At 34.8% G+C, this 27688-nt stretch overlaps 1 protein-coding gene across 1 annotated transcript in view; it reads right to left on the bottom strand.

The window, feature by feature from the left end:
* Kdm5 (Lysine demethylase 5) overlaps positions 1 to 27688 on the bottom strand; it is a 624217-nt gene that overhangs the window by 433745 nt on the left and 162784 nt on the right. Inside the window, exon 2 of the mRNA XM_067766082.1 lies at positions 5400 to 6796. Coding sequence (XP_067622183.1) covers positions 5400 to 6774 — 1375 coding nt within the window. The 5' untranslated portion in view covers positions 6775 to 6796. The remainder of the gene's footprint in view (positions 1 to 5399; positions 6797 to 27688) is intronic.

Here is a 27688-nt window from a genome sequence, read left to right as displayed (position 1 = left end):
TGTATAACATTTCAAGTATGTAGCGTTTATTGCTGTTTCTCTCATGCTGCATTATTGTTACATTTTCCAAGTCGGGAGAGTGTCCAGTGGTTCTGCAGTGCTGAGTTAAAGCTGCCATATTGTCATTAGGGTTGTCTCGATTTTTAATATTTGATTTATGTCCGGAAATCCTCGTCTTCAGCTTCGATTTAGTTGTCCCCATATCTACTTTGTCGCATACGCGGGACCCGTCGCCATTACAATTAATTTTATATATAACGTCCGATTTATCACATTTCTCTATTCTGCTTTTCGTATTGCTAAAAATCCTCCGTTGCAACGTATTGTTTATGTGAAAGCTAATTTAAATCTCTCCCTGTCATATATGTTTGAATATTTTATTCTATTAGACAGACCCGATACAAATATGGTCGATTTATATACATTTTCTTTGTATCATTAGGTGGTTTATTTGTGTTTAATTTGACGAAATAATCTCTTATATAGCTCTTTATTATATGTGTTGGAAACTCATTATTTTCTAATATGTTTTTAATTGCTTTTATATTCTCCTCGTGGTAGACTTCATCATTGATGGAGAGAACTCTTTTGACAAAATTCTTGGCCGTGTTGACTATCGTTGCCTTGTCATCAGACATGCTTAACCAAAGAACCGATATCATTTCGTTACGATGATTAACGTTAATAAACGAAACAAAGTCATTTCGTTTCGTTTATTAACGTTAAGAACGTCAAATTAACGAAATGATTTTGTTTCGTTTTCTGCCATATCAAAACGAAATCAAATCATTTATGTTGATTATTAATTTCAAACTATGCTGCAGTGCGGAGTCATTAAAGGTAAAAGCATTAGCCAAGCTGATTGCAAATTTTCTCATGAATTTTGACAGTACGAACATTTCTCAGAGTATTTTTGACATTACCACCAACGAATTACACAAACAAATTACATGGAGTTTGTGTGTATGTCCGCTCGTCTGTTACCACCTTACGGCTTCACCATGGCTATAGGATTGCCAGCACTATTCAAACATAAAGTATCACGTTTTTGTTAGCGTTTTTAACGTTAACGAAAGCTTTTCGTTTCGGTTAAAAACGAGATACAATTTATCTTGATAATTTCTCTATCAATAATATTTCGAAGTGTTTCAACAGAAACGGTGGACATTTTTTGATAAACGATTAGCTTAACGTTAAGGTCCATCCCTGCTTGTCATTATTCGAGTTATAATTGATTAGCCTACCCGATGCAGTGGGCTTTTTGTGCCAATCAAATGAAAGTTGGTTATTCCTTCTTATTATTAAGGTATCTAAATATGGCAGTTTCGATTTCAACAGTAAACTTGATGCTCCTATTGTATCCATTCAAAATGTTAAGCATATCTTCCACGGCATCCGTTTTTACGATGGCGAACAAATCGTCCACATATTTCGTTAATAAACGTGGCTTGTGATGTGAGTCTTCTTGGATTTTCTGTAACAATTCTTCCATCACAATATCCGCTATTACAGGAGATGCTGGTGATCCCATAGGCATTCCTGACCTTTGCTCATAAATTTTATTGTTGAACCTAAAATATCTATTATCTCTTATGCAGAACCGAATCATATTCATAAAAAGTTCCTTAGTGAGAGTTGTATGGTTCTTTATATCATCCCACTTGGAAGCTATAATTTCCAAGACATGATCTACCGGGATGCTTGGAAATAATGACACAACATCAAATGAAACGAGACTCTCGTCGTCAAATATGTAGGTATCTTTAATTTTGTTTTTACGTTATATTCAGATGTTTTAGTTATATTTTTAAGGACATTGACAACATATTTACATAACTTGTATGATGGGGAATTGACAGACGAACAAATGGGTCTCAATGGTAATCCTTCTTTATGGATTTTGGGTAAGCCATATAGTCTTGGCGCAATGGCCGTTTTGGTTATTAGTTGGTATTTCTCTTTCGTATCGATCATTTTATGTTTAAATAGTTTCTCTACAATTCCATTATTTTTTCTTGAAGCTTATTAATGGGGTCTCGTTTTAGTACTTTGTAAGTCGAAATGTCGTTAACCATCTCTTGTAACTTCTTTTCATACTCATCCTTATACATTAAAACCGTAACATTGCCTTTATCGGCATTCAGAACAAGTACATTTTTATTGTTTTTTAGGAACTTATTTGTGGAGTGCAGTGTATCTAACACAAGTTTATCTCTCACACTACTTTTAGGTTTTTTCAGCTTAGTGTGGTTAGATTGTTCCTCTCAATTTCTTGCTGCTCTTTATCTTTAATAGTTTCAAGGCAATCTTCTCCATCTCCTATCAATTTGAACAGCGGAAACTCAGTGCTATAGGTAAAGAGTATTTCGGACCTAAACAGAGGAGCCACTGGATGTCTGTACGTGTTTCCACTTTTGTCGCATTGTGTAACCACTTCGGTACGTTTTTAATGTTAAGAGACTGTTTTTGTATATGTTTAAGTCTGTCAAATTTGTTTGTGTGTGTTTTCTCTAATACTGTTGTCAAGTTGTTAGTTAATAGTTTCTCACTATCTAAGAATGCAATGGCATCTTCCGCATCAAGTTCTTTGTGTATTATATCTAATATGGAGCTTACCTCTCTTTCCTTTTGCTTTCTTATTGCATATTTGATCCGTATAATGAGATTTAAGAGTTTATTTTCCACCGTTCTTAGATATGCCGTTGCCGCGTTCATAATATTTCGTGGTATTCTATTCTCCTTAGTGTTGCAGTTGAGAACGTATGATATGTTCTTCGTAGCGTTGAGTATAAACTTTGGTGTTATTCCGCTCTTTCTGCATCTCACCAGAAACTTAGTTGATTGCTTCAACTTGATAAGCTGTTGTGTGCTTTGTTGGTAGCGCTTTGTATAATTTTGGGGCTCAATACCATATTTTCGTTTCAAATTTCTTTAAATTTCATGAGTGTTTTTGTTGTTTCGGTGTGCTCTCCGATCCATAATTACTTTCTTGTATTTCGGCCTTTTAGTTAATATATTCAAGTTATGTTTGAGCTCTAGGCCAATATATACATAAATATTGGCAAGACAAACAATTCGACAAATATATATATATTGTTTAAACACATTTGCTGTCTTTTAATAAACATACGTATATATTGGCCTAGAGCTCAAACATAACTTGAATTTTGTTTTCGAATTTTTAAAATATGCCACTTATCTACGGCAAATTCACGTACAAGAATTATTTTCCTACCTGGTGTCTAAGGTGGTTTTCGAAAGGTGGCACGCTAATTTCACATGAAGTTGGCGGTGCACCATAGAAAAATACAAATTTTTTTTCGAATTTATAAAATGTGCTACTTATCCACGAAAAATCCCCGAGCAAGAATTATTTTCCTAACTGGTGTCCAAAGTGGTTTTCGAAAGGTGGCACGCTAACTTCACGTGAAGTTGGCGGTGCACCATAAAAAAAATATGAAATTTTTTTTTCGAATTTATTAAATATGCCACTTATCTACGGTAAATTCACGTACAAGAATTATTTTCCCAACTGGTCTCTAAGGTGGTTTTCGAAAAGTGGCACGCTAACTTCATGTGAAGTTGGCGGTGCACCATAAAATATTTGAATTTTTTTTTTCGAATTTATAAAATATGCCGCTTATCTACGGCAAATTCACGTGCAAGAATTATTTTCCTACCTGGTGTCTAAAGTGGTTTTCGAAAGGTGGCACGCTAATTTCACATGAAGTTGGCGGTGCACCATAAAAAAAAGTTAAATATTTTTTTTCGAAATTATAAAATATGCCACTTATCTACGGCAAATTCGTGCGCAAGAATTATTTTCCTAGCTAGTCTCTAAGGATGTTTTCCGTTATATTTTCTAAAATATGGCCGCGGCAAATTTTTTTGTTTCACAGATAAATTACGGCAAATTCACGGCAATTTTCCCAATAGGTAATTTTTTCCACGTAAAAGTTGTCCTGCCAACTTCAGAGAGGTATGTTAGGAATTACATTTATCTGTTTAAGACAAAGTTCAGTTATTTCGTCTAAAAATTCGTTGTTGGACAGTTTTGAAGAAATACGTACAATATCCTGGTCAGATATGGTCCATGATATATGCGGGAGATGAGCAAGTTTCCTTGGACTTCCGTTAGAGGACATTGATGATAATTTGTGATGGGTCGCACTTATTGGATGGGGCGAAGCACTGCTACCACAGCAACCCTTATAAGGCATCTTTGATCTCAGTAGCAGCCGCAAATTGAAACAGTTTTGAGTATCTGGCGACGGACTGAACTTCTCTTACCGACATTGCTGGCTTTCTTCCACGCTTTTTGTCACTTAGTTGGTAATTGATGGCATTACGTACTATTGTTAGTGAGCAACGATTGATATTTTCATCTTTCACATAAGTTTTGCCATCAGCAATCAATCTTTTTATCAGGGCGAGCTGCTCAGGTGTGCAATTCATCTTACTCGACATTACTGAAGAAGGAGTAATACAAATTTGGCCATTAGTTACGCAATAACATTTAAATAAACTAAGCTCACAGTATTCATTTTTTCTACACTTTTTCACGCACTTTTAAGATTTTGACTGATTAAATAAAAAGCCGTTTCATACAAATTTAACAAAACAAACATGTATATCGTAACAAGGTATTACCTACATGTTTTGAAGCCAAGTTCTTTGTTTATTGGATTTTACAGTTGATACCAAAAAAATTGTTGCGATAAAGAAAAACTTGACCACTTAAATGAAATGAGCCATTAGCACTACTAAGATTTTGACAACTACTGTATGTTCCACTGAAAGAAAGAGTAGGTATTTCATGTTCTACTTGCTAAAAAAACAAATTTCAATAAATATATTATTTGTATACAAGATATATTCTACCGGATATCCGAAACCGGTTGACTTTTATCATTATCCCGAATGCGGCAGTCTGTCAATTTCGAAGTCCCATATCCCGGCTTGGGACGTTAATTCCGAAAAATGGAAAAGCTGATGTATATTAAGAAACCGATTTTATAAGCAACCTTTTTTGTGTTGTTAGTGTAGAAATAAGATAAACTGAATTAAGCAAGGAAACAAATACAAGCAGGATAGCCTAGTGGTTAAGGCAACTGCACTTTCACCGCGTGATTCGCGGTTCGAATCTCGGTGAAACCCTTGAGAGCATTAAGAAATTGCCTGATGATGATTACGTGGCGGTTTTCGAAATGGTACCATCGCAATATGCCAATAAATGTTGCTTTCTTTCTCTTCAGTTTCTCTTAGAAAAACATAATAATTTAATATGCAATTATTATAAGCCGGTGTTAAGCTCATGAATTCTTAATAAAAAGTATAAATTGAACACACCATTAAAACAAACAAACATAAACTTTTTGGATTTATTTACAACCACCTACCTTTTGGAATACTTGATAAAGGCGGTAGTAGACAAAATGTGTGATAACTGTCATCGCAACCGTCGCATAACAGCATGGACTCTTCTACATCGCCGCGATTACATATATGGCAAATATATTTCATCAGAGGGTCAACTATTTGATGATCTGAAGCTTTTTTTTTATTAGTCGAATTATCTCCAATCGTTCCATAGCCTTGGCCACGCCCGCCAGTAATGGATGTTGAAGTTTCAGAGGCATTAAAACAATGTAAAAGATCTCGTTTCAACTCTTCCTTTGTATCTGTCTTCAAACTGTTACACAACCCTCTGCCTAACCCACAGTTTGCACTAGAATTGGCAAACCGCTTGGAGCGTCGAGCATTTTCGCTTGGAGGTGCAATTTGTTGGCGAGTTGGTATTTCATGAGCTTTGTAATCTGTTCCATCCTCAACTTTTGCATTATCCACGGCAGCGGCTGCCAATGTACCTCCTAGAACTTTTCCGGATGTGTAAACCTCAAACGGATGAAGAATACGTTCGTAATGAGCTTTCAATGTCGCGCCAACACTTTTACTTGATGGATACGACATTCGATTAGCAACCTTTGCCCATTTTCGGTACTTTGTTGTTTGTTCCATCCCACCTTCTTCTTGTACAAAACGATGAAGAGTATACAAATCTAAAGCTTTACGTTCTACCATTGGTATTTTTAGTGAGGAGCCTTGAAGTTCCCAAAACTTTGCGATTTGGTCTAAGAAATTGAGCTTTACTCTAGTCTTTGCTTCCAATTCATTGAGACGTTGCACGCGTGGTGTAAATTTTAATTTGTCTACATCTACGGCAAATGGTGGTGACCATGATTCTGGTGGTAAAATTTTTGCAATACCACATTTTTCAGCAATAGGTCGTATTTTACTTATATAAGCTAAAGGATTCTTAAATTCATCTTGGGTGGGACGAAAAACAGGACATTCAACAGGCGTATCGAAATGGAATTCTTCTGTCTTATTTAAGTCAAATGTACTTGAACTGTGGGGTTGCAAATGTGGGAATGGCTTATCTCGGCCGCGGTCATTTGTTGGATACGGGCAACTGTTATGGTACTTTTTCCCGAATCCGATAGTCATATTTGTAAAGTTGCAGCTGTTTGTGTTTTGTTTTGCATCACTTGGTGTAATGTGGGAAGATACTGTAACATTGTTATAAGTTGTACCTAAATTATCGACTCCATTGGAAAAGTTGACGCTCTTCTTCCCGGAATCAGAACCGCATATGTTGCCACCAGTGGATGTTCGAGTACGCAGACGTCTAGCTGATGTTGTGCTTTCAATGGCAGATGTTGATGGTTCTATTGAAGCACAGGCGGAATCTGATGCAGACAATTTGGTTGACATGTTTTTGAATGTTATTATTGTACTATAAGAAAAGAATGTACATTACCATTAGTAATTTAAAAATAGTGATTGTTCTATAAATCGGTACGAGAGGGTGTCTTATAAATGTACTATAACCTGCCAGCTCAATAGAAACAAGTATACATATTATATAAACCTTCAATGCATTTCATATAAACAAATTATGAAGCAGTTATTTTATGAGAATAAATTATAAGCAAATTCACTAAAAACAGCCAAGGTATAGATTAAGCTTAAGAGATAAAACGGTTCGAATGGTAAGAATAAAAATATAAAGAAGATTGAACTTGTCTCTTGACAGCACATATGTATGTATGTAGTACCATTATATTGCTAGTGTAATATGCTGGCAATGAAATTTGAAATCGAAACCAAAAAAAACAGCCTAAAAAATTTTTGGGATTTTAGCAGCATGTAACAAGAAAAAATCTAAATCTAGTATATTTTATTATTGAAATGGTACCATCGCTATATGCCAGTAAATGTTTTTTTTTCTTTCTTTTCAGTTTCTCTTATACCTATATGACACTACATTATTTTCATGTATTTTATCTTCAATTTTTTGTCGCACTCCCTCCTAATACGGCTTCAGTACTGGTGTAAGTGTGTAAATTATATTTCAAAAAACTAACGAAATACAAGAAAAATACAACCTAGTTCATTAAAAACAAACGAGCCAGTTTATTTTTCGATAGGTTTTTTTGGCATTCGGCCGTTTTTTTCTATATTTTTTTTCTAACAAATGAAAATTTTGTTTTCCGTTTGAAAATTTGGTGCATAAAAACACAATTAAAATCAACTTTCTTGGGAAAAAAGTGAACCATTAGAGACCGAAATAATTTTCGCGTGTTATTTGCATTGTTTTTATTGTTAAAAATGCTAAAGTAAAAATAAAATGTAAGACGTAAAACAAAAACATGCCAAACTCACTAATTATGCGGGAATAGTGGTCTCGCTTTTTCATGATAGAAATTGTTTTTGTGTTTTGAAGTTCCTATAAAGTTTCGTCAGTTTTTTTAGCTTGGAATTCTAGAAAAAATAAAGTAGTGTCATATATGCTTTAGAAAAGATAATAATTGAATATTGAATATTCAATTATTATAAGCCAGTGTTATGCTCATGAATTCTTAAATAATAAGTATAAATTGAACACACCATTAAACAAACAAACATAAATATGTAAAACTGAGCCCGAGTTTACAAAGCTTCTCATTCGCAACGAAAAAGAAACTTTACAAAAACAAATCTACATAACACACAAATTAATATAGAGACATAATGTCTCAATTGTGTTGTTAGTGTAGAAATGAGATATTCTGAATTAAGCAGGGAAACAAATACAAGGAGGATAGCCCAGTGGTTAAGGCAACTGTAGTTTCACTGTGTGATTCGCGGTTCGAATCTCGGTGAAACCTTTGATAACATTACGAAATTGCCTGATGATGATTACGTGGCGGTTTTCGTAACGGTACCATCGCAATATGCCAGTAAATGTTTCTTTCTTTCTTTTCAGTTTCAGTTACAAATCAGCAGGCCGATATAACAAAAAAATTTTAATACATCCCAGAGCACAAGGAAAAAGTGTCAATAAATATGACACCATGGCATCATTGTCATGAAATAAGTCCAATTTTCACATCGATTCTGAGGACGTTGCTGTACACCATATCTAATTTTTGCATCTACATCAACTGTTTCTCTATCGGAACTTTAACTAATTAACGAATTATCAATTGTTTCTCTATCGTAATCCTAACTAATTATCTGAATTATTATGAGCTTATTCTATAATATTATTAAAAACTATACACCCCACACTGAAAAAGAATTTAATATGTGAACTGGCATTTGATACTATATTAAAATTTAATATAAACGAGTCTGAATTAAATATTATTAGTTTTAATCATATTAGATGTGATTCACATAGCCGACATACAGGTGGTGTATTAATATATCTACATAAATCGATTAAATATAAAATTGTATATAATAACAGTATAAACAAGTAAGGAAGGCTAAGTTCGGGTGTAACCGAACATTACATACTCAGTTGAGAGCTGTGGAGACAAAGTAAGGGAAAATCACCATGTTGTAAAAAGAACTTAGGGTAACCCTGGAATGTGTTTGTATGACATGTGTATCAAATGGAAGGTATTAAAGAGTATTTTAAGAGGAAGTGGGCCATAGTTCTATAGATGGACGCCATTTAGGGATATCGCCATAAAGGTGGACCAGGCTTGACTCTAGAATTTGTTTGTTCGATATGGGTATCAAATGAAATGTGTTAATGATAATTTTAAAAGGGAGTGGGCCTAAGTTCTATAGGTGGACGCCTTTTCGAGATATCGCCATAAAGGTGGACCAGGGGTGACTCTAGAATTTATTTTGTGCGATATGGGTATCAAATAAAAGGTATTAATGAGTATTTTAAAAGGGCGTGGGCCTAAGTTCTATAGATGGACGCCGTTTCGAGATATCGCCATAAAGATGGACCAGGGTTGACTCTAGAATGCGTTTGTACAATATGGGTATCAAACGAAAGGTGTTAATAAGTGTTTTAAAAGGGAGTGGGCCTTAGTTCTATAGGTCGACGCCTTTTCGGATTATCGTTATAAAAGTGGACCAGGGGTGACTCTAGAATTTGTTTGTACGATATGGGTATCAAATGAAAGGTGTTAATGATTATTTTAAAAGGGCGTGGGCCTTAGTTCTATAGGTGGACGCCTTTTCGAAATATCGCCATAAAGGTGGACCAGGGGTGACTCTAGAATTTGTTTGTACGATATGGGTATCAAATGAAAGGTGTTAATGAGTATTTTAAAAGGGCGTGGGCCTTAGTTCTATAGGTCGACGCCTTTTCGAAATATCGCCATAAAGGTGGACCAGGGGTGACTCTAGAATTTGTTTGTACGATATGGGTATCAAATGAAAGGTGTTAATGATTATTTTAAAAGGGCGTGGGCCTTAGTTCTATAGGTGGACGCCTTTTCGAAATATCGCCATAAAGGTGGACCAGGGGTGACTCTAGAATTTGTTTGTACGATATGGGTATCAAATGAAAGGTGTTAATGATTATTTTAAAAGGACGTGGGCCTTAGTTCTATAGGTGGACGCCTTTTCGAAATATCGCCATAAAGGTGGACCAGGGGTGACTCTAGAAGTTGTTTGTACGATATGGGTATCAAATGAAAGGTGTTAATGAGTATTTTAAAAGGGCGTGGGCCTTAGTTCTATAGGTCGACGCCTTTTCGAAATATCGCCATAAAGGTGGACCAGGGGTGACTCTAGAATTTGTTTGTACGATATGGGTATCAAATGAAAGGTGTTAATGAGTATTTTAAAAAGGGTTGGGCCTTAGTTCTATATGTGGACGCCTGTTCGAGATATCGCCATAAACGTGGACCAGGGGTGACTCTAGAATGTATTTGTACGATATGGGTATCAAATTAAAGGTATTAATGAGGGTTTTAAAAGGGAGTGGCCCTTAGTTGTATATGTGAAGGCGTTTTCGAGATATCGACCAAAATGTGGACCAGGGTGATCCAGAACATCATCTATCGGTTACCGCTAATTTATTTATATATGTAATACCACGAACAGTATTCCTTCCAAGATTCCAAGGGCTTTTGATTTCGCCCTGCAAAACTTTTTCATTTTCTTCTACTTAATATGGTAGGTGTCACACCCATTTTACCACGTTTTTTTCTAAAGTTATATTTTGCGTCAATAGACCAATACAATTACCATGTTTCATCCCTTTTTTCGTATTTGGTATATAATTATGGCATTTTTTTCATTTTTCGTAATTTTCGATATCGAAAAAGTGGGCGTGGTCATAGTCGGATTTCGGCCATTTTTTACACCAATACAAAGTGAGTTCAGATAAGTACGTGAACTGAGTTTCGTAAAGATATATCGATTTTTGCTCATGTTATCGTGTTAACGGCCGAGCGGAAGGAAAAAAAACTGGTCGCGGCTTCAACCGATTTCGCCCTTTTTCTAAGAATCTAGAAGAAGAATCTAAGCCTCTACCAAATTTCACAAGGATTGGTAAATTTTTGTTCGACTTATGACATTAAAAGTATCCTAGACAAATTAAATGAAAAAGGGCGGAGCCACGCCCATTTTGAAATTCTCTTTTATTTTTGTATTTTGTTGCACCATATCATTACTGGAGTTGAATGTTGACATAATTTACTTATATACTGTAAAGATATTAACTTTTCTTTTAAAATTTGAATTAAAAAAAAAATTTTTTTTAATAAGTGGGCGTGGTCGTTCTCCGATTTTGCTAATTTTTATTAAGCAGACATACAGTGATAGGAGTAACGTTTCTGCCAAATTTCATCATGATATCTTCAACGACTGCCAAATTACAGCTTGCAAAACTTCTAAATTACCTTCTTTTAAAAGTGGGCGGTGCCACGCTCATTGTCCAAAATTTTACTAGTTTTCTATTCTGCGTCATAAGTTCAACTCACCTACCAAGTTTCATCGCTTAATCCATATTTGGTAATGAATTATCGCACTTTTTCGATTTTTCGAAATTTTCGATATCGAAAAGTGGGCGTGGTTATTGTCCGATATCGTTCATTTTAAATAGCGATCTGAGATGAGTGCCCAGGAACCTACATACCAAATTTCATCAAGATACCTCAAAATTTACTCAAGTTATCGTGTTAACGGACAGATGGACGGACGGACATGGCTCAATCGAATTTTTTTTCGATACTGATGATTTTGATATATGGAAGTCTATATCTATCTCGATTCCTTTATACCTGTACAACCAACCGTTATCCAATCAAAGTTAATATACTCTGTGAGCTCTGCTCAACTGAGTATAAAAATGCCATGTACTTTTCTTATGCTATATAGTAATAGAATGTGCTCTTTCAATATTCTAATTTATTTAAAATATGCATTAAGAAAATGTTTAATAAATAATTAAAATAAAATAAAATAAAATAAATAAAACAGATGTCGCAGTGCTGTGAATATCAATTGGCAAGAACCAGAATAGAAGTAGAAATAATGAAGACACGCAAACAACAGCTGTGATAGCTGAATGGTTATAGCAGCGGCGCCTAAACGTTGCCGATGAAGGAATTTAGCAGTTCCCGAAATGGATCTATACAACGAGCTTTGGCAGTTGTCTAATTTTTTTCTTTCTTCTATTCTAATTTAAAATTTTTTTAATTAAGAAAAAATGTATCATAACAATAATAATGATAAAATAATTATTGTTAGGCCTTGAGCTCGATTCAAAACCGCGATCTTACAAATCAGTAGGCAGATGTAACAACAAAAATTTTTAATACATCCCAGAGCACGGGAAAAAGTGTCAATAAAATATGATACTATGGCATCATTGCCATGAAACAAGTCCAATTTTCACATCCATTCTGCAACAGATGTCGCAGTACTGTGAATATCAATTGGCAAGAACTACAATAGAAGTAGAAAAAGTTAAGACAAACAACCGCTATGATAGCTGAATGGTTATAGCAGCGGCGCCTAAATGTTGCCGATGAAGGAATTTAGCAGCTCCCGAAATTGATTTATACAACTAGCTTTAGCAGTTGTCTAAATTTTTTCTTTGTTCTATTCTAATTTAAAACTTTTTCAATTAAGAAAAAATGTATCATAACAATAATAATGATAAAATAATTATTGTTATGCCTTTAGCTCGATTCAAACCCGCGATCTCACAAATCAGTAACGGGGAAAAAGTGTCAATAAAATATGACACTATGGCATCATTGCCATGAAACAAGTCCAATTTTCACATCCATTCTGCAACAGATGTCGCAGTGCTGTGAATATCAATTGGCAAGAACCAGAATAGAAGTAGAAATAATGAAGACAAATAAACAACCGCTGTGATAGCTGAATGGTTATAGCAGCGGCGCCTAAACGTTGCCGATGAAGGAATTTAGCAGTTCTCGAAATGGATCTATACAACGAGCTTTGGCAGTTGTATACATTTTTTCTTTCTTCTATTCTAATTTAAAATTTTTCAATTGAGAAAACATGTATCATAACAATAATAATGATAAAATAATTATTGTTAGGCCTTTAGCTCGATTCAAACCCGCGATCTCACAAATCAGTAGGCCGATATAACAACAAAAATTGTTAATATGTACATCCCAGAACGCGGGGAAAAAGAGTCAATAAAATATGACACTATGGCATCATTGCCATGAAACAAGTCCAATTTTCACATCCATTCTGCAACAGATGTCGCAGTGCTGTGAATATCAATTTGCAAGAACCAGAATAGAAGTAGAAATAATGAAGACAAACAAACAACCGCTGTGATAGCTGAATGGTTATAGCAGCGGCGCATAAACGTTGTCGATGAAGGAATTTAGCAGTTCCCGAAATGGATGTATACAACGAGCTTTGGCAGTTGTCTAAATGTTTTCCTTCTTCTATTCTAATTTGAAATTTCAATTAAGAAAAAATGTATCAAAAAGGTATAACAATCATAATGATAAAACAAGTAAGGACGAGGTTGTCTTCGGCTGTTTCATGAATGGGGCTGAACAATAATCTTATCCCATTCGTAATATCCAAATAATCGGCTGTATAAGATATGAAATATATAGTAAACAGATGTACATACCTAAGCAATTTTTAAGATAAATATAAACTAAACTTTATTTACAAAGCTAAAAAACTTAAAGGAAAAAATTTTATTTAAACAAGTAGTTGAATGGGAGAAAAACTAATTTGCGTTAAACCTAGCTGTGAGACAGCCATGGCTTAATCGACTAACCTTATTGTTCTGATAATTTCGATGGGTCTGTCATTGTGTAATAATGATTAAAATTGTATTAATAACAGCCAGGAGCACATAAAAATATTCCATCATGGTCACTGTAAGGCGTTTCATAAGTTATCGCCTTTACACTGTCTGGAGATAAACTGGTCAGTAACCAATCAATAGCAGTTTATTGCTTCGCAGTGGTAAGATTTTCCAAAATTGAATGCAGTCCCAGCTGCTCCAATTTCCTCCCAAGTATATCGTTTGTTGAATTTCGACAAATGTTAAAGTCTCCTACAAAAACAATTTTTTCTAAATTTTCATTGGAGAGCTCCTTAATATCCTCTTCCACCCTTCTTCTAAATGTCGGCAATGAGAATGACGGATTTCGGTATACCAACGCAATAGCTATATTTGCCTTTGATATCGCCAAAAACTGATAAAACTTTTCCAGCTACATACTGGAATATTCTGGAATTTACGGTAAAACTGCGTGCGAGGTCAGGTTTAAAATAAATTATAATTCCGTTTCGAGGACGACTTTGTCTAGTTGAGGTAACTCCATCAATCAGCTATATCAAAGCAGCTATATCAAAGCCTTCGATTTGTATATCTTCTCCTGGCAAAGCCCAGGACTCTACGAAACAAAGAAAATCCACTGAACAAATAAGTTGGTCTGCTCTTATTTCATCGATATTCTTTCCTAAGCTCCTTATATTTTGATAATATAAAAGTAGGCTGTCAGTTGGTCGCTCAATAGCAAACTTGAAGTGGGTAGCTAGTTTTTTTTTCTGAACGAAGTGCACCTAGTTGCTTTTGAACCGGTTCGTTGGCTGTAAACGGTTTTGGTGGAACGAAATTACCTATAATAAATAAGCCGGATGCATTTTTCGCTCTACTGCACCCAACGTATAAAGCAGAGCGACTTATTCCTCTTTTTATATGAACAGCAACCTGCCTATAGGTTGCTCCTTGGCTTTTATGGATCGTGATTGCCTCTGCTGGTACCAAAGGAAACTGTCTTCTTTCTACAGTAACTTGGTCGTTTCTTCTATACTGGAAAGTACGTACCGCCTTCTCAATTGGGGTCCAACTTTACTCATGAGAATGGGATTTTTTTAGCGGGCAATCGCACCCACTTCTGGTTCTGAAAACTGTATACAAAGAGTAGTTGGAATACGTTCGTTACTCTGATGGTCAATTTGTATCAAGCGACCTGCAGCTCCATTAACCAGGCCATCTGAAGTCTTAACATTTACTGTAACCATGTATTTTGCAGATGCTTTTAGTTGTAAACGATAGCACATTCCTTGTGTCTCTGATATTTTAAAATTCTGAACTGCTTCTAAAATGTTACGCTTACTTTGCTCCGAAATAGAGTGGGCTTTTACAGTGTCTTTTGCGATAGATGTAAACTCTTCCGTGCCAATTTCAGCCAGTCTCATACTATTATAAATTGCAACATCTGAATTAGAGTAGGAGAGGTGAATATAGTCGTTGGGAACAGAATCTAGTCTTGTTTCCCCTGTTTTAATTAAATCAATATCAGCAGAGGTCATATTCCCTTCAGACAAGTGGTTTAAAGCGATAGCAAATACTTGGTCTTCTCTTTGACGCATAATTTCTATGAGCTCGAAGTAACGAAACAAATCTCAAAGGGGTGTGCCGGTAATCGCACTATATGGATCCAATTGATTTGGTGAGAAAATCCACCTATAGCCTACTGGTGAAAGTTGTTTTAAGTCACCAAACACAATAATTGGTATACCTCCGAAATACACGCTAGTCCGAAATATTTGCTTTAGACGAGCATCCAGGTATGCAAACATTTTAGCACCTACCATTGATATTTCATCCACTATTATAAGCTGAAGATTAATCAAACTTGAATATATTGCATTAACGGTATCGTTGCTTAATGGGCATAATTCAGCTGAAGACTGATTTATGGGTAAAGAGAAAACAGAATGCAATGTTACTCTACCAATACCAAAACGCAGCTTTTCCCGTAGGAGCACATAACAACACTTTAACCGTTTCCGAGTTACTTCCAGGTAAAGTGTTTGCTCGGGTGGTCAGTGACTGATATATAGCGGAAATTAATCGACTTTTTCCTACTCCAACACCACCGCCAACATATTCGTAAAATCGTCGCTTAATTGTCATATTATGGTGCACATGATAAAAATATTCACGCTGCTTTGCAATTCAAAGACAGTACGGTCGATAACAGTTCAATTTCTTGTGTGATGACAGGCAATCTTATAAGTCTAACTTCGTCTATATTTTGCTCGTCGTTCTGGAATACGTCGACATTATTTCCGATTTCCGGAACAGCTAATGCCCTCAATTCCTCATCCAAGAAAGGAGTCATACTTTCTTCGTTGGCAACCTTTTCTGGCCCTATTTGCTGATTCAAATCCTCTAAAATTGTTTCCAGTTCATGCTCAGAGAACTTGTCGTACTTTTTCTCACTGTCCTCTATCATCTCCTTATTGAGGTTACATATTGTTTCAACGTCGACTTCAATTAAATCAGAGATTTCGATGCACCATGGATAAAACAGCATAGCCATTTCTCGAAAATAATCGGATCGAGAAAACTCAACCCTAAAACGTATCCATCTTAATACAAGTGGACGCTTTCTCGGCCTGATAAAACAACTCCCATCATTTAATTCCAGTGGGACTATGGTTCTTTCAGAAGTTTGAGCATTTGGCTCCAACTCTTCGTTTGCCTCATTTGCTGCTGCAGTTTCCCTTCTTGTCTTCGATAAGCGAAAGAAGCGGCAAAATCTGCAAGACATAGTTGTTCTCTGGACATAATGGTCCAGTAAGTTGGGAACATAAATATCCGTTGAATCGCCTGGTAGTCCGGTAATCAAAATATCTTGAACGTGTGACAGGATCTGTACTTATCAAGCGAGCTTTTTCCGAATTAGAAAGTTGTGCAGCTTTATCTTCTGACAGATCTTTCTTCTCCACAAGTTTGGATAGAATAACCAAAAGTTCTGGCCATTTGGTCTCTGCAGCCGATAAAGTTATAAATAATGTAGGCAAACCAAACTGACGAATCATTGCTAGCACCTTGTTTTTTCTCTGATTCCCAGTGAGCAGGTGATGATCTAAGTCCTTGCAAAATATGATATCCTTCATCATGCTGGACTAAGTTGGTTACAAATTTTGAGTCTACCATGTTTGCTGCCGTAATAAGGGAGATTTCGGACTGTGTTCTTAAACATATAGAAATCGCTTCTTTAATACGATGTAATTCATAATATTTGTACTTCCATAGCAAGATATCAACACGCGCACAACGTCGATCATATCTTCGTACTTCTGATAGCGCAATTTTGCTATATGTTAGATCAGTTGTTCTTTTTTTGCCACAAAATATTGTTGGAAAAGATAACTCCTCCGCATCATCGTCTCGTGTAATGTCGATGGGAGTTCGCCCTTCGCCAGGAGCTATTTCAACTCGTTCCAGTGGAAGGTTTTCAATGGGCTCGTGGTCCAAAAGAGTTTCTTGTCCTCCGGGATTTATTTCATCTTCTACACTATTTCATATTGTGCAGAGAACTCTGATTTACTTTTACGATAGTCTCATCGTTTGGATCTGCTAGAAATTGAACTGTTTCGTTGTTCCTATAGTCTGCTAACCATCTTTGGGACAATTGAATATTATGAAAACGATACAGATCTGTATCCATGACTCTTGCTGGCCTTATAACTCTTGCTGGCCTTATAACTCTTGCTGGCCTTATAGCTTCTACTATAAAGCTATGGTTATACTCCAAACGACGTTTTAAGTGTACCTGGATCACTTGTGCATCCTCAAATCTTCGAGGAAGAGTGGTAACTGTCTGAACTACGGAAATAGGAACATTTACAACCGCTCCTCTAACAGCACATTGACGCTCAAGAGATATTATTCTCATAAAAGGAATTCTTGGAGATATAAGCCGTTCTTCTAGGCATGTCAGATTCTTCAAAACATCAGGTATGTGTGGAAATTGGAGGCCATTAGCCAAACAAATGTTTGGAATTTTGCCTGACATATCCTGACGATAGCACGTTGAACAAAATGTGATTTTTTCTGCTCTGCTTGGAAACTCATTTTCCAAAAAAGATATTTTGTTGAGATCGAGTTGTGGATATTTATTTGAAAGATAAAATTTGTTCAGTTTTTTTATTTTGTGCGAAAACCATGGACGCCACAGCATACACATACAATAATCGGTCCTTCTTTTATATTTAACTCATATTGCTCATAGTGTGTTAAGCGCCATGACCGAATTTGATTGTTATGCCCTTCTTCTGTTGCATCAGGCAAGAGGTTATCTAGATATGCTGATGTTCTTGAACGCTGTCTCTCGTTTCTTCTTCTTCGTTTTTCTTCATTAGACCTATGAAGCAGGACATTTTCGCGTGCGCTGTGTCTGTTACTTTCCAGGTACATTTGAGTTTGTTGTCGATATATTCGCCTTTGCGATGTATTTATCAGTTGCTCACGACGTCTTGTGATTGGATTTGATCTTCGTTGAGTTCTCGAGAGCCTATCACGAATTTGTTCACCCTGCCTTGGTGTTTCTCGCTTGCTCTTCTTCTCTCACTATAGGATTTCGTCGTGGTGTTGCTCGGGCGACTGAATCACGAACCCGTTCCTCCCCCCTAAGTTCTGGAACATTCCGTCTTAATCTATGATTTTCGGTATTAAGCCCGTAATAGGGTTCTTCCTCTCTTACAATTGAGATTTCCCTTCGTGCTGCTCGTGGCACTGAGTCACGAACGCGTTCCGGCCCCCTCAATTTAGGAATATTTCGCCTAACCCTATGCTCCAAAGTGTTTCGGGCTTGTTCTTCCTCTCTTACAACTGAGGTTTCCCTTCGTGCTGCTCGTGAACGCGTTCAGGCTCCCTTAATTCAGGAATATTTCGTCTAGCCCTATGCTCCAAAGTGTTTCGGGCTTGTTCTTACTCTCTTACAATTGAGCTTTCTCTTCGTACGGCTCGTGCCACTAAGTCACGAACCCGTTCCTGTTCCCTCAATTCAGGAATACTTCGTCTAACCCTATGATCCAAAGTATTTCGGGCTTGTTCTTCCTCTCTTACAATTGAGGTTTCCCTTCGTGCTGCTCATGCCACTGAGTCACGAACGCTCTCCGCCTCCCTCAAGTCAGGTATACTTGGTCTAACCCTATGATCCAAAGTATTTCGGGCTTGTTCTTCCTCTCTTGCAATTGGGGTTTCCCTTCGTGCTGCTCGTGCCACTGAGTCACGAACGCGTTCCGGCTCCCTCAATTCAGGAATATTCCGTCTAGCCCTATGATTTAAAGTCTTTCGGGCTTGCTTTTCCTCTCTTAGTAATGAGCTTTCCCTTCGTGCGGCTCGGGCCCCTCGGTCACGAATCCGTTCCACTTTTCTAAAGTCACATCTCCGCGATCGTCGTCGTCCTTTTCCCTTTCTCTCTCACGAAACTGGGAATTTAATGACCTTAGGGATGACATTAAATTAGCGCTAATTGTACGGTTTTGTGCTAAGTTGCTTTCGTAATGTCTGCGTCTACGATTTCTAGCAACTCTGCGACGCTGCTCTTGAGATCGGGCTGATAAGCGCGGTATTTTTATTTCGTCGTTCGTAACGGCGTTAAAATGTTTTATGGGCTTGGTATAAAAGACTCATATATTTTGAACGAATAAATTTAAAAAAAGTTGAAAAATATTGGAAGTGTTTAATAAAGTAAGTTTTCAAAAACTCTTAAAATATTTTATAAACAAGAGTTAAAAGTCGTACGAAACACTTGAAATAAATTGTTCAAAACGAAAAATATTGAATTAACGAAAGCTACCTATTACTTTTGAAAAAGCACTCGAAAGGTTAAGCAAATTAAAATAATAAACTAAATAACACACATTCCATAACCCGCCAATTAAAAAAAGGTTAAGCAAAACAGGTTTTTAATATTTTATGGGTGATTTTCAAAAATAATTTGTATAATAGAAGACTATTATATAATATATTATATATTTCAAGGGCGAAAGTTTATATAAGCACTCAGAATTATATAAAAACACACTTTAAATATTTTAGGCAATTTAATTATTAGTACATTAAGATAGTGAAATCTTTTATAGTACAACGAACAGATGTCATAACCATTGCGGTTTATATAATACTAATTAACTTACATATATATAGTTCTATATCTTAAGCTGTGTTTCAAAAAAAAAAGAAAATAGATGAGAGTGAAGTAGAAGTAGAAAGGTTAAGGAGTATAGAGAAATATGTAGATATCAAAAGTGCCAATAGATAAAAAGCTCAAGTGCTATCATTAGAGAAAAAGCTATAAAGAATCTGTTTATAGTTAGTAGGAATAGAATTCCAGACACGTATGGTGTTGACGAAAAACAACCTAGTAGACTCTAGTTAAAAATAGGGACAGCTAAGGTGCATGATCTAGTCGATTTATTAAAGACTATTTTATCGTACAAGTACAGCGGCGACTTTGTAAAATAAGACGGAAAAGAAAAATGCAGCTCCTAGCCCTACGGTAATCGAATAGGTTGCATCCTATAACTCGATTTCTCCATGCAGATATATGGTCAAACTTGCCCATTCCATAAACATAACGCGTAACTTGATTATACACAACCTCAATTTTATGAGCCGACCTTGAGTCTAGCTTGTTGTAAACTAACTCAGAATACGTAATGATTGTACAATAAGTTGGATGGCAAGTTTTTTCCTAATTTGAAGAGGGGTATAGGGTGAAGTTTGCCTGAAATTGCGAAGAGTCCTATATACCTTACCCACTACTGTGTTAACATGATCGATCGTAGTGAGGCTCGAGTTCAACACAACTCCAAGGTTTTTAGCTTTATTGACTGTTGTTATAGCAGCGTTCCCGATGCTTATTTTAGGTATTTCAAGTCTCGAAGCATCCTTTTTCGCAATGGGCAAGCAGTACGATTTTTCAGCATTGAGGCACATGCCATTGTTATTCGCCCAACCTAATATCGCCGATAAGTCACTATTGAGTTTAAAGCAAAGCTCAGGAGTAGCGCTAAAGTCACCAGCCAGGCACAGCTGAATATCATCGGCATAAGCGTCCATATTTACATATCTGCATACATTGAACACATCATTAATAAATAAAATTAAAGAAAAAAAAACTTTTTTAAAAATAAGCTTTTATTATTTTGGTTAATAAAATTAACTAAAAAGTAAACAATAAATTGACTCTAAAGAAATATAACACTTTATAAGTTCATTGTAAGCTTAAACGATAATTAAGCTTTTTTGTCTGCGACAAAAAAATTCTATATTGTACATAATTATATATTTTTAACATTAAAACTTTACACCTAAATTATTTAATCTTACAGTTTATATCACAGTCCAAATTGTTCTAATAAAAAACGTGTTAAATTTTGATGGTATAATTAAGAACATTTAGGATCTCATTTTCGTGCTATGATATAAACTGTAAGCTTTAATAATTTAGGTGTAAAGTTTTAATGTTAAAAATATATAATTATGTACAATATAGAATTTTTTTGTCGCAGACGAAAAAGCCTAATTATCGTTTAAGCTTACAATGAACTTATAAAGTGTTATATTTCTTTAGAGTCAATTTATTGTTTACTTTTTAGTTAATTTTATTAACCAAAATAATAAAAGCTTATTTTTAAAAAAGTTTTTTTTTCTTTAATTTTATTTTTTACTTTTTAGTTCGTTTTATTAACAAGTAATAGAAGCTTGTTCTTAGAAAAGCCTTTTTCTTAAATTTAATTTAAATATGAATTTTTTTTTTAATTTTTAGTAGGGTAAATTATTATGGCTTTGGCCGTGTAAATTATTATGGTGTATTTGTATATTTTAGATTTAATGCACAATTAATATGTGTGTGTTTGAGCGGCCAAATAATAACAGTAGTATTGCTAAAGTGCTGCTTAGTTGATGGAATGTCGCTAATTTCCTAGCGATGATCAGCAGATTGTCAATATTTCGTTCAACGGACGCGCGAAATTGCCACATCTGCTCAAATTTTCCAAGATTTTCCATTCTTGATTTAACTTAAGCTGTTATGCCAATATTTTTCAGCCAGCTTTTTTCAAATAGGTAATTTTTCCAAAAGCAAAATAAATTACAGAAAAGATTACAGAGTTAAACAGCCTTAAAAATTCAGCTATGTTGGTTATACACAGAAATACAACAGAGGGTTGTGTCTCCGCTTTTCGCAAGCGTTGAGATTCACCACGCGTGACACGCGTGATTCACCACGTCCAAATATCACAATCCACGGATAGGTACCGGCGGGTTTGTATGGGACTTAGGCTGTTATGCCAAAGTAAATACAAATCTTTACCGATAACTGTGTTATCGATTAATTTATCGAATTCTAACAAAGTAATATTGCATTGTCATCGGAGTTATATATGTGTGCAAAATTTCAGCTCAATCGGACACCGGGAAGTGTATCAAATTTAACTTGCAAGATTCCATTACAGACAACAAAATTGAAACTAAATAAAAGCTTATAAAAAGACTAAAAAGCAAAGGGCTAAGTATAGATCCCTGGGGGACCCCAGCAACTAGTTTTATCGGCTCTGACACATCTGTTCCATTCATAACAATTTGAATCCTGCCTGATAAATAGCTTTCCATCATCTTTCGAGCATTATTACTGAATCTAAAATACTTTTGTAGCTTATAGCAAAGTAGTGTGTGATTGACTGAGTCAAAGGCTTTCGAGAAATCGAGTAGACACAGGATTGTTAGTTGGCCTTCGTCAAAGGGTACGCGTATGTCATCCAAGATTCTTATAAGAGCAGTCGAGCAGCTGTGGCCAGCTCTGAAGCCTGACTGGTATAGCGAGAGTAGATTGTGTACAGACACGTGTGTCCTGATTTGTTCCGCCAATAAGCTTTCGAACACTTTTGATAAAATCAGTAAGATGATAATAGGCCGGAAATCTCCCGGGGAAAACGCTTTTCTATTTTTGGGGTGAGGTCGAACTTTGGCCACTTTCCACGATTCCGGGAAGCATGAGGTTGTTATCGAATAATCAGCCATTGGGTAACTGTCCCTACAATGAGAGGCAGAATCATTTTTACAAATATAATTGGGATTCCATCTACTCCAATTGCTTTGGTCTTAATTTTAAGGATGCATCTTATTATATCGGCTTCCGGTACTGTAGAGAATTCAAACGTGTCACCTTGAAAACAAGCAGATTCACTAAAACGAACATTCATTGGACTTAAAGTAGATACAGCACTACTAGCAAACGCATTATTAAGGACAGTTGAGCTCAGAGTACACTCAGGAAGATCTTTACCGTACACTCGCAGACTTTTAAGGTTTCGCCATAGGACATTAGGCGGAAGTTCAGGGCCGAGACGTGAACAAAAGTACCTACATTTTTCTATTCTAATGGTGTTTGTGGCGATATTCCTCGCATTTCTGTAGAAGTCCCAGTCCGAGTTACGTCTTTTCTTCTTTCAGTTGCAGTACGCCTTATTACGCCCTTTTATTGCAGCTATAACTTTGTTACTAAACCAAGGATATTATACGGACTTGGCGTTTCGGGTGCGCAGGGGTACATGCTTGTCAAAAGCAATCACACCAATCGCCACGGGACAAATCGAAAAAAGGGCATTATTGTCAACTAAACGGTAGTCTCTAAAACTATATGTACTTTCTATACTGGGTTGGTTAAATTTAAAGTTCAGGGCACAAAAAATTAAGTCATGGTAAGACAAGAACGAAAGCTGGTCAAATTTTAAAACCCTTTTAGGATCAGAAACAATAAAATAGTCCAACAGACTAGGACAGTAGTTATTGGCATATCTTGTGGGTACGTTTCTATTAACAATAGAAAGGCCAGCCGCGGTAACATTCTCTAATAATCTATCACTAGAGCAATCTGAAACAAGTAAGTTAACATTTAGGTCTCCAAAGATAACGAAATAATCAAAGTATACTGCATACGAGGCTAAGGACGAAAAGAATGTGTCGAGACTTATAGACTTATGGGGGTTGTACACGAATTTTAACAGATCTATTGAGTAGCTTAACAATTAGATATTCTACTCCTGGGCCTTCAGACATAAATATTGGCTTCATTTGAATGGTATTTTTATAATAAATTGCAACACCCCCTCCCCTCTTATGCATTCTGTCGTTTCGAATCAGCCTGTAGTTGTTGATATTAAAATGAATGGTGTCCAATTCATGTGTAAACCAGGTTTCGGTCACGCAGATTACATCAACGGCAGACGACTCAAATACAAATTTTACGTAGTCCATTTTTTCATTATTGAGGCTTTTCGCGTTAAAGTGCACTATGTTAAAGTCTTTATGTTGATGGCATAAGACGTTTAGCATTACAAGGCTGTTATCGACTGTACCATCCACGTCCTATTCCTATCGTGAGGGCTATGAAATTTTATTATTACAGCGCTACTTGCTCTTTCCGCCTGCACTGTACGGAAAATATCACGAATTTGTCGAGCGATGGAGAGGCAAAATTGGTTAAAAATGCTTTCTAAGTTTTCTCCATCCAACACGATGGGTGCTTTTCAAGAATAATTTGTATATTAGAAGACTATTATTATATATATATATATTATATATTTCAGGGGCGAAAGTTTATATAAAGTTATATAAAACACACTTTAAATATTTTATGGGTAATATTCAAAAATAATTTGTATAATAGAAGACTATTATATATGGGGTATTCCATCCCATTTCGACCAATTTTGAACCCGAGCCCTTTAGAATTGGCTGAAAGTTTTTCTTCTTTTTCTAGCTTACGAAGGACGTTTTTCAGACATTTTTCAAATTTTTTCATCCAACTCAAAAAAAGTTATGAATTTAACAAAAAAGCACCGTTTTTATTTTCAAAATGCTATAACTTTTTCAAAAATTGACCGTTGGGATCTTTGTAATTTTTCAGTTTTTCGAGATTTTTCGAATTTCGCCCTTTTTTTCTCATAAAAAACTTCAATCAATTCTGCAATCATCCCCACTAATCCCGGAGTGGGCCGAGAATTTTTTTTTTTTATTTAATTGAAAAAAAAAAATTTAAATTTTTTTGTATTTTTTCCGAAAAGTACATTCAAAAACATATTAAAAAAAAAAATTATCCCAAACGGTCAATTTTTGAAAAAGTTATAGCATTTTGAAAAACACCGTTTTTGAGTTGGAAAACGGAGTTTTTTTCAAAATGCTATAACTTTTTTAAAAATTGACCGTTTGGGGTCATTGTTTTTTTTTAAATATGTTTTTAAATTTTTTTCAAAATATTTAGAACTTATTTTGAGTTGGAAAACGGTATTTTTTCAAAATGCCATAAATTTTAAAAAAATTTACCGTTTGGGATCATTTTTTTTTAAATATGTTTTTAAATGTACTTTTCGGAAAAAATACAAAAAAAATTTTGAAGTTTTTTTTAATTAAATAAAAAAAAAATTCTCGGCCCACTCCGGGATTAGTGGGGATGATTGCAGAATTGATTGAAGTTTTTTATGAGAAAAAAAAGGGCGAAATTCGAAAAATCTCGAAAAACTGAAAAATTACAAAAAAAAACTTTAAAAAATTTTTTGAATTTTTTCCGAAAAGTAAATTTAAAAACAAATTTTTTTTTTAAAAAAAAAAGGTCCCAAACGGTCGATTTTTGAAAAAGTTATAGCATTTTGAAAACAAAAACGGTGTTTTTTTAAAAATTCATAACTTTTTTTGAGTTGGATGAAAAAATTTGAAAAACTTCTGAAAATCGTCTTTCGTAAGCTAGAAAAAGAAGAAAAACTTTCAGCCAATTCTAAAGGGGTCGGGTTCAAAATTGGTCGATATGGGATGGAATACCCCATATATATTATATATTACAGGGGCGAAAGTTTATATAAGCACTCAGAATTATATAAAAACACGCTTTAAATATTTTATGGGTGCTTTTCAAACATAATTTGTATAATAGAAGACTTATATATATATTATATATTTCAGGGGCGAAAGTTTATATAAACACTCAGAATTATTTAAAAACACATTTAAATATTTTATGGGTGATTTTCAAAAATAATTTGTATAATAGAAGACATATATATATTATATATTTCAGGGGCGAAAGTTTATATAAACACTAAGAATTATTTAAAAACACACTTTAAATATTTTATGGGTGATTTTCAAAAATAATTTGTACAATAGAAGACTATTATATATATATATTTCAGGGTCGAAAGTTTATATAAGCACTCAGAATTATATAAAAACACACTTTAAATATTTTATGAATGCTTTTCAAAAATAATTTGTATAAAAGAAGGCTTATATATATATTATATATTTCAGAGGCGAAAGTTTATATAAACACTCAAAATTATTTAAAAACACACTTTAAATATTTTATGGGTGATTTTCAAAAATAATTTGTATAGTAGAAGACTATTATATATATGTATATATAATATATTTTATATAAGCACACATAATTATATAAAAACGCACTTTAAATATTTTTTGGGTGATTTTCACGAGCGAAAGTTTAAAAAGCGACACTCAGAATTACATATATGATTGCCTAGGAAAAACGTATCAAAAATTTTGTAACAAAAGTTTACACATACTTTAATAATTTAATGAACGAAATTAAACTGATAATTTTTTTAAATAACACAAAAATTATGTAATTGATTGGTTTAACTCGTTACAAAGCACATCGAATTTGCTATTAATACTTTACAAATTTAAAATAACTGTTTTGAAAAAAAAACACGCGTATTTCCTTTGAAAGTATCATAATTGTAATTTATCTAAATATTTTATATTTTGAGAACACGTACGATGTATTTGAAGCCACAATAATTACTGAAGAAATGTTTTAAGAAGATATCTTAGAATGAAGGAGTTAGGTAGAAATAATATGCACACTATATATTTACTGACAATAAAGATCGTAGTAGTTTCGAAGACATAATTGTATAGTTACAGCGCACAATAGCGCCCACAAAAACAGGTACGTTTCTACATAACCGCAGACGTAGCATCAAATAAATGTCGCAAGCAGTGTTAGATTTAGTTGATCATTTTTGTCCTTTAAAAGCAGGTAGGAAAATTGATTTAGCTTCGAAGAAAAGCGTTTTAAATTGATAAAAATACGTTTAAACGTAATTTACTCAAGGCCATTAGAAAGATTAAATAGAAAGGACAAACATTTTGTAGGCGTTAAAAACATGTTCTCCTTTAGTGCTGATATTTATACTATAAGCAAATTCTTTTGTATTCAAAATTGCATGTATAACACAAATTATTTTGTTTTCAAGAATCGGTTGTATGTAACCCAATTATTAAAATAGATCCACAACTGCGTAAGTATATACGTTGACATATCTTCAAAATTGTAGCTGCTAAAATGAAGAAATGACGAAAACATTATTATCTGAACAATGGCTTGTATTCTACAAATATTATATATTCGACCGATCTTGGCGATTTTTTCATACACATTTGAACGTAATATATATCCGTATCCGGTGAAATTTCAAGCAGTTAAATTGAGGATTAGAATCCTCTTATTTTAACAATAGAACAAATGTCTAATCGGACGCCTATATACATATACCCGCTCATCAAATTTTATCAAGATATCTCAAAAATTTAGGGACTAGTTTGCATACAAATAGACAAACGGACAGACGGACATAGCTTAATAACACAGCCCTTCATCCTGATCATTTCGGTATACTTATTGGTGGGTCTATCTATTTTCCTATAAGGGACTTACAATTATGAGATTCGTAACAAAGTTAATATACCATTTCATTTTCATGAAAGGTATACAAACTTAATATAGCATTTCATTTTCATGAAAGGTATACAAATATAAAATACAAAAATAGGTAGGTACTTTGGGTGAGGATACAAAGTTTCACGTTTTTTGTTGTCTGCATGTAAAAAATTACTACGAATAACATATTTCAACAATATATGACGTAAGCGTAAGTATTTGATGAAATTTGAAGCTTCTAGCCGCAAAAAAGGGGCAAAAATGACGGTTTATATTGGGTATATAATGTACATGTATACCACCGATCTCTATGATTTTTTCAGACA

The sequence above is a fragment of the Eurosta solidaginis genome, chromosome 2 (assembly GCF_040869045.1).
Source record: "Eurosta solidaginis isolate ZX-2024a chromosome 2, ASM4086904v1, whole genome shotgun sequence".
Classification (NCBI taxonomy): Eukaryota; Metazoa; Arthropoda; class Insecta; order Diptera; family Tephritidae; genus Eurosta; species Eurosta solidaginis.
This window is presented reverse-complemented; position numbering and strand designations above follow the sequence as displayed.